Source organism: Varanus komodoensis, unplaced genomic scaffold (genome assembly GCF_004798865.1).
Source record: "Varanus komodoensis strain SLA01 unplaced genomic scaffold, ASM479886v1 scaffold81, whole genome shotgun sequence".
NCBI lineage: Eukaryota > Metazoa > Chordata > Lepidosauria > Squamata > Varanidae > Varanus > Varanus komodoensis.
The window spans coordinates 53,095-66,175 of NW_025336495.1; the positions used below are offsets into that span (position 1 = coordinate 53,095).

At 56.1% G+C, this 13,081-nt stretch overlaps 1 protein-coding gene across 1 annotated transcript; it reads right to left on the minus strand.

Moving 5' to 3' along the window:
• Positions 1-809: 809 nt before the first annotated feature.
• Positions 810-6,731, minus strand: XAF1 (XIAP associated factor 1). The gene is made up of 8 exons (XM_044456147.1): positions 6,446-6,731; positions 5,482-5,617; positions 4,618-4,674; positions 3,946-4,144; positions 3,392-3,459; positions 2,656-2,991; positions 2,079-2,145; positions 810-960 (listed from the first exon to the last, which is right to left on the minus strand). Exons 1-8 carry the CDS (start codon positions 6,589-6,591, stop codon positions 917-919), a joined length of 1,053 nt encoding a protein of 350 aa, XP_044312082.1. The 5' UTR covers positions 6,592-6,731; the 3' UTR covers positions 810-916.
• Between the last annotated feature and the right edge of the window lie 6,350 nt (positions 6,732-13,081).

Sequence of the window (13,081 nt, forward strand, 5' to 3'; positions counted from 1 at the left end):
CATGAGATGCATGGCTTGATGCAAACTTCTCTCTGGTGCTTGTATTGGATACGCTCCGCACCGAGGCAGCAGCTGGGCCCCCATTTTGAGGGACCGTTTGCTTCGGGGAAACTGGATGGGAAAACCCTAAATCGGACACAAGTGGGTTCCCTCAGGCTTTGCAAAGCCGTGTCTCGTCGCACCACCTTTCACACATTCACAGCCAACCTGAACAGGCAGATTGGGGTTGCCCAAGCCACCTTTTACATCAGCATATATTAGTTTGGGCGCAGTGCCGTTTGGGAGGGAAAGTACAGCAAAGCTAAACTGGTGAGGGGTGTCAATGTGTGTACTCGCACTTTGCACAGGAGAATTGGTGTGAGCTACAAATAGGCAAGGGCAGTGAGATTAACGGGAGGGGAAGGCTTCTGCCTCACTGTGCTGGATTCAGGGAGTTGCTGTGGGGGCTGCCTGCACACAAGGAAACCCTCAAAGCCGAGGTCCTCCCACTGTGTGTCCCACAAGGATTTAAAAGGGCTCTTCCTGTCGGCTCTTCCCTCACAGTCGTGTGGGCTCTGTTCAGCCACACTGTCCTTCCAATCACCCCCCTTGCCTCTTAAGATGTGAAAAGGCTCCCCACCCCTCTCTCTGTGTTTTCCTTTCTCGAGGGCGGTTGAGGGGGAATGCAGAGCAGCCCTGCTTGGCTCTGTGGCCTGCAGCACCCCACTTGCCAGGCACTGCACACCCGCACGAGGGGCTGAGGGGCAGGGCACGTCTCTGCGATTCCTTCCCATCCCAGAGGTCACGCATTCCAGAATGGCTGCCTGTGCTCAGTCTTGGGCACAAATTGTAGCTCCTTTATTCTTAGTGAGGCAGAGCGAGGCCCATGCAAGGCCAGGACAGGACAGGAGAGGAAGCTCTCGGCCACAGGGAGGTGTTACTGCCAGCTGGCTTCTCCGGGGGCTGTTTGCGGCGACTCTCCTGCAAGATGAGACAAGGAAAGGGGTTGGTTCTGGAGCAGGTCAGCCCTTCCTTCCCCATTTAGAACAACGGCCATAGGGCATGCAGCTCTGTGGAAGGGAAGCCCCACACACTCTGCCCTCCCGGAGTGCACCTTGAGCAGGTGCCAGTGCCACCCTTTGGGTGGGTTCAGGGCCACTGCCTGGGATCAGTGGGACCAAGTGCTGCCCTGGAACAGGCCGATTGCCACAGTGTCCCCTCGTGTGTCTGCTTCCAAGGCTGCTTCCAAGCACGCCGAGCGCAAGCAGAGCAGCTGAAAGGGGATTTTGCATGGGGAGCTTTATGAAGCACCAGCTCCATCCTTACCAGCAGAGCCTCCCCATCAGATAGGAAGGGGCACAACAGGCTGCTGGGGAAAAAGACACCGCCTCTTCCCAGCCCTCCTGAATGGAGGCCCACCTCCCACCTGTGGCTGCCTCTGCCGCACCAGAGTGGAGGCAGGTGGCACTGGGGAGGTGGGTGTGGCTGCTACTGGAGAACTGAAGAAACCCTGGTGTGTGTGGGGGGGGGCACACCCCCCTTATGTGCCTTGGGGGCGGGAGCATCTGTCATGCAACCACTACCTTACAGCACAAATATTGTCTTGGGGTGGCTTTCTCATTCCTCGATGCAGAGAAGTTTGTGTGGCCACGTTTTCCCACCTGTGGCTAGTATTGTTTCTTAGACTGAATTTTCTCTTGCTGCTGGATGTGGCCTTATTGGGTGGAAAAGTGGCATGAAAAGGGGGGTTGGGTCAGGAAATTAACTAGCTTCATTCAAGTTGTGATGGTAGCGGGGGCAATGCAGGGGTGACAAGATAGGGCTACCCCACCCAACTTCTCTAGCAGCTAAGAAACGAGGAAGTGCATCCTCCTTAGATCACAAGAGAAGGACCCTCTCTTGGTCAGGACTGTGACCCTTTTGCAACTATTGGGTTCCAACTCCCATTCGCCACAACAAACTATCATAGCCAGTGATCAGGGATGCCAGGAGGGCTGAAGAACTGACAGTGGGAGGGCTCTGTGCTTGCCACAGCATGGCCCTTGCACGCGGCTGGGCTCAGCTCTGGCACAGCCCATCAGGAGCAGCAGCAATGGTACCTCCTTTTCCCAGAAAACGAGGACTCCGCCGAAGGCTCTGCAGGGATGCCGCCCGCTGGCACTTTTTCTGAAACAGGATTAATGCAGAAATGCACCAGGATGTGTCCACAGCTGCCACGCACGGTCACCTGAGGAATGCCCACCCCAAAGCGGAGCCACCCGGATCCCTTCGACAGCAGTGTCCACTGCCTGCAGTCAGCGCGGCCATTGGGAAGCACTGCGTTGGGGAAAGGGGATCCTGGGCTCACTCAAAAACAGTGCCGCTGTTTTTCTTTCAGGTTTTGTACACTTTTCATGTTTAAAAGACAGTTGAGCATAAACAGTTTCATTTAATCTAAAGAAAATGAACCTTCCTTCCCCACCGCAAGGTGCCACCCGCTTGATGGGCTCTGAAGGAAACCGCTCCCATCCCCCAGCTGGGAACTTTTTGGTCAGTTGTGCTGAGCAAACACGTCAGGAAATGGACAGGGCAATTATTTCAGCACAGGAAGGCTTGTGTGGACTCCACCAGAGAATGTGCCCCCATACTGAGAAACTGCCCCTGCTGGAGGCAGCTTTTGGAACTGTCCTGACTCACCTGGTGCTTTTGCAAGGTGGGCCTTGGGAGGAGGATGTTGCAGTGGGAGCAGCTCGCCAACTGGTCATAATCAGTGGAATCCAGGCACTGTGGCTCTGCTGAGGTCAGGGTGGAGGTGAAGGCCAGGTGGGTGGCCCCCTTCTTGCTCTTGGGGGTCTTCAGGGAGTGCCTGACGAGGTGTGGGGGCTCATGGTTCTTTCTCCTGGGCTGCACATCCTTCTCGGCTGCTGTGTCCAAAGTGGGGGGAGGCAGAGTCTTCAGGGGAGGGGGACTGTGCTTTGTGGGGTAGCTGGTGCTGAGCGTCTCCAGGAGCTGAGGAAGTGGGGTGCACGTGTTCTGCAGAGGAGAAGGGATGTCAAGGCAAGGGGACATAGTGAGCTTGTCAGAACCTGAACTTTCCTGCAGGATGTGAGAACTGACCAGGAAACAGAACCTGAAACAAGAAAGATTCCTGGAAGTCTGTGGTGAGCCACTAGGCTAACTCAGAGTGATGAGGAAGCACATGGTTTCTCCGCTCACGGATGCACAACCAGAAGTCCAGGGTCAGGACGCCTACTTCGCACAGAGGTCCCCGCCAGCAACACTCCAGTACAGCCAGCTGACTGGGCAGAGGCCTTTCCTTGGGCACCTCCGCCGCCTCCTGCAGGTGGCCATCCAAGTTTCTGTTCAAGGTCAGCCCTACCTCCCCCCCCACCAAAAAAAAGGGTTGGCAAAGGCAGGGGGCTCACGGGCTTACCAGATGGTGTAGATACTGCTCATCTGGAAACCACTGACCGCACTGTTGGCACAAATTGTTCTGTGCCGCTGAGGAGGGAGGGAAGAGTTACTGGCATCCTGTAGGTCAGGGACTAAGAGAAATGTTCTGCTGCTCTGGCAAGGACAGCAGCAGGCCTCCCCACAGCCAAGAGGGTCAGTGGCAGCTGCCATGCCTCTGTTGCAGAGGACTGACGTCTCTGTCGAGGTCTGGAAACCCAGCAGCCACATCGCCCTGAACAAGTATGACCCCTGTCTAGCAAGCTCTCCTGAAGGGAACAGATAGTGCAGTGGGGGGAACCCCCTCTCTCCACGAGTCTCTGGGCAGCCAGATGTGCTGCCAAAAATACCCCCTACCCATGCGCCACTTGTCTCTGTGTTTCTGTGGCAGGCTCTAGGGGAGCTCAGCCAGACCAAGGACCCCACAGTCGCTGCTCCTTCAGGTACTGCCTCTGAGAGGGTGCCTGAGGGACAAGACCTGGTCTCTGGCCGGGAGGGTGTGGGGAGACAGCAGCAGCAGGTCAGATGCCAACTCACCAGGGTCCCTTCTTAGCAGGTCACTGGCCAGGCACTTGACTTTGTGGCACTCGAGGACTCTGTTCATGACATACTTGCCACAGTCCTTGCACAAGGTGGTGCGGCTGCCACACGCATCCAGGTGGCCTGGCAGCTTGTTGTGGGGCAGCTCCAGCTCACAGAAGTGGCACCTGGAGACCCGAGCTGGGCAATCCTCAGCCTGCAGGGGCAGGAGAAGTGAGCAGCAGTTACCCTCACACTGAGGCAGGGGGGAGGGTTGCCCCCCCGGGCAGCAGCACTAGAGAAGGAAGCTCGTCCAGCCTCTCTCAGGTGGGGCAGAGTTCCTGGGAACAGGAGGGAGGCTGGGAGTGGGCCCTGCACCTGCAAGCGCCAGCCTGTGCGGAGGCCTGCTGCCCCTTTGCACATGGCAAGGCTGAGGTGTGCACTCTCTCCCATGACTGTTCTGGGCACAGATGCTGGGGCAGGGCTGCCTCAGTGCAGAGGCCTCACAAGTGCCTCAAGGGCAGATGAATACCCCAGGGAAGAAAGCCATGCTGGCACACCAGAGCCAAAGGGATGGCCTGTGCTTATGCGTGACAGCCTGGGGGAGCTCAGAGTCCGTTTGCCTGGAAGGAGGGAGAGCAGCAGCCAGTTGCCGATGGGAGCGCTACCCTCCTGCCAGGGCCCTCCTACCTCATGGCTCTCCAGCAGGTACTGCTGCAACAGCTGATGGCAGAGCTGGCACCTGACCTGCAAGCGGAGAGGATCCCGTTAGCTTCTTTGCTGGAAGGCCCCAGGCCAGCGCACTGACCTGCTCCTGGCGCTTCTGGGCCACTTCATGGGCTGTCTCTGGTTCTGCCTGCTCAATCAGGGAGCTTTCTCTCTTGTGCCAAACTCCAGGGCACACGCCACGTCCACTGGGGAAGCAGGCATGTGGAGTGCTGAGGCACAGCCTGTACGAACAGGGCAGCTCTGTTCTGGAGGAGCGGTTCCTCTCGGGGCTTTGGGGCAGCAGGACCTTGCCAGGCTGGGTCAGTGGCACCTGCTCTGCTGACGTCTCAGCAGATGTCCCTCCGCCAGGTGAGGGCATGGAGAGGGGACTGCTGGGTCCAGGGCAACAGCCAGCCTTTCCCCTTAGTGGGGAGCTCCTGCCCCAAGGCAGCGTTTTGACAGACCTCACCTGCACTGTAGGGGAAGGGTCAGATTCCACAATGTCGCAGAAGTTCCCTCCCACCCATGCTACCCTAGGTATGCGAACGGGAGGTGTATGAATGGGGTATGTGCTGGGTAGTGGGAAAGAGATGGGGTGCTCTCACCCACTGTGGACTGTAGCCCCCCTGCCTCCTCCCGTAAAGGAAATGTGGACTTCAACCCCCCCCCCCCCCCGCCCCCTCCCCCCATAAGAGGCTATTCTAAGGACACAAGCCATCCTGGGCCATCTCTTCCCTCTGCAGAAGAGAACATGGGCCTCATGGGAGCCTGGGGCCCAGCTGCAGCTGAGCACCTCTGCCCAGTAGGTCCGTTAGCGACAGATGGGGGGAAGGGGCTGAGTCGTACCTGCCGGTGTGCCTCTTCAACGTGCTTCTCCATGTCCTTCAGGGCAACCAGTTCCTCGCACTGGAGGCAGATGGTGAGGAAGCGCCTGCAATGAGCTTCATGGAGCGAGAAGTTGGCTGCAGCGACCTCCCGCTTGCTGGACAGGCAAAAAAAAAAAAAAGGGCAAACATGGCCATGGACGGAGAAACCACAGAGAGAAACTCCAAAGCCTCCCTTTGATGGGGGGCGGGGAGGTGGCCTCCTCTTGCAGAAGGGCCTGTGCCTGATTGTGGGTACCCTCCCCCGCTCGCCCCGGTTCCGAGGGCGCCTGCTTTGGAAAGCGGGGCAGGCAGCTCCACTTCTATCATCTCGGTTGATCTAACGTAAATGTGGGTTCGGCGCCATTTTCGCTTCTGATACAGGGTCGGGCGACTCCCGCTGGTTCTGCTGGTGAGGTCCCATGGAGACGGTAGGTCTGCAGGCCGGCTCAGGCAGCCCACGCACTCTGGAGAATGATATCCGAAGCAAGTGCGTGCGTGCGAGCGGGGTTCGGCTAAGGCATCGGCGGAATGTCAAGGGATGCTGCAAACAGGCCGCCACAAGGCTCGTGGGCGAAGGTTTTGCAGGCGTTCTTGAAGGCCCAAGCGGCAATGCCAGGCTTTCCTAAACCCCACGAGGGCCGCCCGGGCTGGCTGGAGCACGCTCGGCCCAACACAGATGGAGGGCACAGGGCTGAAGAAGGCGAAGCCCGAAGTTAAAAGCCGCCCTGGTACGCTTGAGAAGCTCGGGGTAGAAATATTGTAAGTAAGTAAGTTGCACTTTGCAGGAGGCCCCTAAGGCAAAGCGAGGAAAGCGCGGCGGCTTGAAGCCCCACCCGCCCCGCTCGCGCTGTGCTGGGGCGACCCTGCTGTTCCGTTTGGAGGGAACATCTCTCCCCACCGCCGCCCACCCCTCCGCTGACCCACAGCAGGCAGGCAGCACCTACCAGTTCTCGCAAAGGCACCTCGGCTCCTCCATGGCTCCGCCAGGCTCGCCCGCTTTCACTTTCATTTCTGCGACCTGCCGTGACAGAAGCGAAACTGAACCGCCGCGGGGAGAGGCGCTCTCGGGCGGGGGCCAGGGAGAGGCCATTCTCCGGCCGCTCTGATTTACACACCAGGGAGCCCCAGAGAGCAGTATCCGTAGTTAAGAGTGTTGGGAATTGTAGTCCCGCTCATCTGGAGGGAGGGGAGGCTGCCCTGGAGCGTTCCTCGGACGGAGCGCTCAACGGCAGCCCTCCAGCGCACGGAGCGCCGAGGTGGCCACGAGGAGGCGGCAGAGAGCCACTCTCGGGCCTTTCTGCCTCCGCTTTCCCGGGAAGGGCCCCGTTCCGCCGGGGATGCGCAAGTCGCGGGGGGGGGGGGGCGCCGGAGGCGTCTTCGCTTGCGCCTTCTGCATGCGGAGCAGGTGGTGCGCCGCGCAGCCCTGAGAGACGGTGCCTCAGAAATCCAGGCTTGACCTCGCCCTCCCGGGTCCCAGCGCCGGTCCCAGCTTTGCGCAATTGCTCTGCACACCCTTCTCCTAAATCAGAGCCTCGGTCTGGAGGAGGTTTAAGCGACGGTAGGCTGGGATTTCGGCAGCGCCCTGTCTGTCTTTATTTTATTTATTTATTTAAAGTTTTTATATGCCGTCCCCTTGCTACATAGCCTCGTGACGGCTCTTTGGCCCCGCCCACCGCTGGGAAAACCCGCCCCACTTCTTTCAAAGGAAACGTGGCCCTTGGGCTGAGCCACCGGCTGCACGGCTGTCGTGACTGAAGGACTAGCCCCGGATGACCTCGAAGCAGGCCCCCCACGGCAAGGAGCCTGGTCAGGACTCACGGGATCCATGCCAGAGCCTATGTGGACAGAGGAGATGAAGCTGCCAGCCTGGGTGCCCTGGACCTGGGACTGGCTCCAGTGGTGTCAGGCCTCCCAGGTTTGGGCTACTGGCCAGTGACTCTCCAGGGTGCCTGGCGGAAGGCGGCAGACTTGGCCTGGCCCCGCACCCTCTGAGCTCTTTCCCACTGGTGGCGCTGGAGAACTCCAGCACATGGCTGCCCTTCAACCTCCACTAAGCAGTGGCCCTCCCTGCTAGATTTTGGAAAGTTCTGAGGATCATGGAGATCCCTTCAGATCTGTTCAGATTTTATGAGGGAGGGATTACATGGCACCCTGCACTAAATTCTAGAAGCCTTCCTCAGAGCCTGCCATGAAAGAAACCTCTGTTTTGCAGGTGTATTTTAAGGAAAACATCAATATAAAAAGAACTCTCCAAAGCTGAATAGTAGGCAGCCACTGGAGGACCCCCCTCCCCTGGACACCCACACTGGCTAAGAGAAAAGCAGAGCAGTGGCACAGGGTGGAAGGGAAGTCAAAAGCAGATTTCTTAGCCAATTCTTTTTCATGGAAAATCTGTACATCACTCTTGTGAAATCCAGCACAAATGCTGAGGTGCCATTTCCTCTAAACCCCCCCCCCCATCCATTAGTGGTGGATGCGAGCTTTGGTTCCCCAGGGTCCCTGGCATCCAAAGCATCTTCAGTCATATTTCATATGGAGCACAAAAGGCTCTGCTCTGATAATTGCTCTGCTTTTGGGGGTCCCACGAAACAGTCTGTCTTTTTTGCTGAGAGTGCTTAACATGGTGGTGTGACAGCAGCTGCTGCTGGAGTACAAACACAGTAAGGATGCATTGGCTTCTCAAAGCAAAGCAGTTCATAGAAACATAGAAACAGAGCGAGTCAGAAGGGGTCTCCCAGGCCATCTAGTCTGACCCCCAGCTCCAGCCGGCTCTGCTCACGACATGCCCACCATGTGCATGCCCAGCCTGTCCCTGAACACCCGCACCGATGGGACCTCAACCACCTCCCGTGGAAGCCCATTCCATGCCCTCGGGGTCCTAACCATCAGGAAGTGCTTCCTGGCATCCAAATTGAACCTTGGCTCCCTGAGCTTGGCTCTGTTGGAGTGTGTCCTGCCTTCCTCTGCAGGGGAAAACAGGTCTGTACCCACTTCCATATGACATCCCCTCATACACCTGTATGTCGCCAACAGATCCCCTGAGTCTCCTCCAGGCTGAAGAGACCCAGTTCCCTCAGTTCAGACAGGAGGAGACTGAAGAGGGTGGAAGATGCAAAGCAGCCCCTCAAGAGCTTCTGTCCTGTTAAGAGTGGCAAAGAAGGGGGAGTTCTGCTGGCTCTGACACCTCAGCCCGGGACTGGCTTTTCACATGGTAGGTGCCAGGGCAAATTGTTGGATATGGATGTGGAGGGCACAGGCAGCTGATTGCAGCTATTGTGTCACCAAAGGCCAGGAAACTTACCTTTCCTTGGGCCACTTCTGATGTCTGGATCATTCTTAAAGAAGCAGAGTGTTTTACAGACCATCATCCCAGCATCTGGTCATGTAACAATGGGTATTGTTAAATCAGCCAGTCATAGCTGTTGGCTCCAGATAGCCAGACAGGCTGCAGCAGCCACAGTGGAACTCGTGCTGGTGGTCCTGTTTCTCAGGTTAGGAGTCTGCAGCTCAGCCCCACTTGGTGTTTTGGAAACCCATGTCATGTGGGGCTGACTGTGGTTACTCAAGGGAGAGGACTGGGGAGGAGAAATTACTCTGCACGTACACTTCACAGTTCTGAGCCTGGCACTGAAATGGGTTTAGGGGATGGATCCTGGTTCCATGTAAGAGAAGGAAATTAGTACCAATTCCCCTCCTGCTGGACGGCCTCCAAAGCCACCTCAGTTGTGAGGAGTTTTTACCCCACCTCAGATTCTCCTGAGATCTCCTGACACAAAGCCTCCCTCCCCAAGATGTGAGTCGGCTTCTTAAGGAGGGTGGGGTGAGTTGCAACCCACCAGGAAAGACGAAGTGCCACTGCCTGGGTCCATAGAAGAGGCAGGCAGCCAGCCAGCCAGCCAGCATCACCTCTATGTCATTCCATTTGTCCTTGCCCAACCCATGACTGACTCCAGGCACAGCCCTTCCTGGTACAGACACTGTCAGCACAGGGGAACTGCAGCTGAAGCACCTAAACCTCTTCTAAACTCCTTCTCCCTTGACTGAGGCATTCCGTAGTTGATGGCCCGGAAGGTGGCTCCTTGGAGAGACAGCGTAACCTCTTGTCTTATTCCACCAGGGTAGCCGAGGCCACGTTAGTTCCAAAGCTGGTCCAGAAGGATCAGGGTTTTCCAAAAGCAGCCAGGAGAGAGCGCCATCATCTACGACAGCGCATTACTTTGATATGCAGGCCTTGCTGCTAACATGCCTTGCCCATGGAACTGATGCGCCAGTCGGGTCAGAGAGGAAAGAGGAAGCCTTGGATCTGGGGCTTCTGCTCAGAACTCCTTGCAAATAAGAATCACCGTCCTGGCATAGAGCAGTATGGGAAAAGGATGGGACCTTGAGAGGCCCAGCCATGGAGCAACCGCCATGGATGCCCAGCCTTGACCCCAAAAGCCCTTGCAGTGTTGGAAGGCACGCGATGCCCCCAGCCATTGGTTGCACAGACAAGCAGCTTGCAGACAAGGCCGTCACAGAGCACTGAGAAGCCCATGAGAGGGGTGGCAGAGCAGACTCTCTTTCCCCACCCTACCACTTTTGGGAAGCAAACCTATTTGTGTTAAAAATGAAGGCAAAGGTGATTTTAAAAGGTGCCTTGATGATAAACTGGTATTGGCTTCCTGGTCTGAAGGATTCTGTTGTCCATGAAATTACTCTGTTCCATTGACCACAGATGGATTAATGTTGATCAGTTTGGGGTTAGACAATGCAGGGAATTTCCGGTGTGTTGTAAAACTCTGTTTTCCAGCAAGGCTACAGCTGAGAAGGTACTGGTTAACTGTATTGCATCTTCCAGAAGTGCATCTTGATATAATAAATGTGGCTTCCTTGTTTGGAAGAAACTTCAACTGAATTGAGCCATGAAGCTGGACAGGTACCAATCAATCAGAAAGAACAGCCAAGCCTATCCCTTCAAGCAGCAGCAGCCGAAGGCACAAAATTTGGCCTGACACCTTTCCCAGCACTGCAACGGTTTCCAGAGGGGTCACAGCTGTCTTACTCTATTGCAGCAAAAACAACTAAGAGTTGAGTGGTACCTTCAAGACAAATGCATTTATTCTGGCAAGAGTTTCCAGCTTCCTAGTGTGAAAGCTGCCACGGGTCTCCTCATGGTTTTTCTTTTGTGGCATGGATATTGCTAGCTGCAGATTGTGGCAAACCAAACTAAATTTAGAGGGCACTGGAGCCTTGCAGGGACTGGAAATTCCTCTCCTCTTCATGCTTTTCTCTTCCTGGTTTCTGTGTTACTCAACAAAAACATTCAGTGGCAAAGAGGATGGACATTTCTTGGAATTTGTGGCACAGATGATGTTGCAAAGCAGAGTTTAACTGAGGAGAACAGCTCTTTGGGTTCCCTGTTTGGAAAAGCCAATGTCCTAGCCTGCCAGCCTAAGGAGGTTAAAAGGGCTTTTCTCTAGCAAGCTTCAAGGCAACTTCGAGGGGGTCAATGCAGCTGAATTTAAGAGGTCTCACCCAGAGCAGTGGATTTGCCGTAGGTGCTCTTGTAACAGACGAGCTTGGAGTAAGGGACAGAGCATGCTGAAGAGATGGGGCACTCTGGGAGAAAGGAATTGGTGGGGGTGGCTGGCCACCCAGGCTGCCCCTCCTTCCCTCTGCCATGCAGAAGCTGGTTGGGCTCCCTAGTGCCATCTGGACAGGGCAAATCAGTGAAGCCTGAAAGAGGCCCTTAGCTTTTGGTGGCGTTTGCCTCCGTTCTGCCAGCCTGCCCTGGTAATGAGGGGCTGTAAGTACTTACCAGAGGGATGATTTATAAATCATCCAGAGGATTGCAAAAATTGTGTTTTTAACATGGATCTTCTGCAGAGACGCAAGCAGGGAGGGTATCCTGCCACTGTGGTTGCTGCCTAGGGAGAAGCTCTAATTGGAGGGCAGGCTGGTGAGAGAGAGGTTATGAAGGAAGTAGAGCAGAGGGATCCGTAACAGTCCGAAAGGAGAGGAAGCTGTTCTGGTGCCCTGCGTGGGGGGACATGGGGGGAAGGCTGCAGAGGATGGCTTGAAAGGGCAGGCAGGGCGAATGTTCAGCTGAAATACCTCTGCATGGGTTGAGTAGCAGTGTGACTCTCTTGCATCAGTAAACATTGGAAAGCTGCCCTCTGTCCACATGGGGCTTTCTCCTTGCTTCAGCCCAGAGTAGATGAAGAGATCAGACCCCCACCCAGCCACCAGGGACACTCCTTGAGTGGGTCTCTTGTAGGCCGTGGGCACCGCTCTTCCGGTGCTTCCATCAAGGGTTGCCTTGGACAGAGGATGGCCTCAGAGTGGGAGCAAGCCAGCTTCTCTTGGGCAATCCCACCAGGCTGCAGAGGCAGACTTGTGGTAACTTTCCAAAAAACCTGCTAAGAATGGACTGCCGTTTGGCTGGTGAGCCAGCCAGTTTGCCCAGCCAGAAAGCTCCAAGCAGCTGTGCCATCCCCTGATTAGGATGGAGAGACTCAATTCAGTTCTTGGGGGTCTTTCCAGAAAGGCAGGCTGGGGGATTTCTGTCCCTGGGTGGAGGTGTTCCTAATCAGTTCTGCATTCAGCCTGACTGCCCCACACAGACTTCCTTCAACCAACCTTGTTTCCTTGTTTTCTTTCTGTGATGGCTGCCAATCGAAAGTCCAGCTAAACCAGCCAGCAGAGCTGGGGGACTTTCCCTCCCTACTCCAGAAATGCTTCTGGGCTCTCCTCAGAAGACTGGGAAGGAAGAACAGAACTTCTGGCTGGCCTTGAGAGGACGGCTGTGGTCTGGCCCATGGCTGTGTCTATAGAAAAGCACTTTGTGTGTGCCCCGCAGTGATTGCTCATTTATTGGAAGGGATGCAGAGCTACTGAAAGCAAGCACCTGTAGAGGATGAACTGGATCCTCCTTTTTCCCCCAAGAAGAAATTAAGGCAGGTGGCTGGCCAGTTGAAGCTTCTCTGGTAACGCAAGGCCACCTGTAGGTTTCTGAGGCCCTCAGGACCCCCCCCCCAGTAAGCAGGTCTTCTCACTGCATAGTCAAAAGCTGCTGGGCCTCCTCTTCCTCACCAGGTTTGGCAACAGCACTCGGGCTGGCTGTCGCAACTTGCTCCGGCTCCTCTTTCCCCTTTCTTGCTTGGAGCAGAGCAAGAGGTAGCAAGCCAGTTGCAGTGGGGAGAGGAAGGTGCAAGGGGGCACTTGCCAGGGGTGGGCCCTTGGCACCTTCTCAACCACGTCTACTAGTCCTGAAGTCAGGCCACAGCCAATTCTGTGGCTGGAATCAAGTCCAATTTCCTGGTAGCACTCCAAGAACTTGGTGGTGTTCATTTCAGCTGCCCTATTATCTCCATCATCTGCTGTTTGCAGTTCAGCAACCTCACACAATCGCTGCTCTGGAGAGAAACACCGAGAACCCCCAGACGGGACACCATGCCTGGAGACCAGCACAGCCACCATGAACCCCTCGCCTCTCTCCAGCTGGACCCATCTGGCCTCTGAGGAGCCCTTCACGGGAGGGTGTTGTGCTGCAGAGGAAGCACCTGTTGCGTTCAGCTGCTTTCCACAAGTGCGGGTGCAGG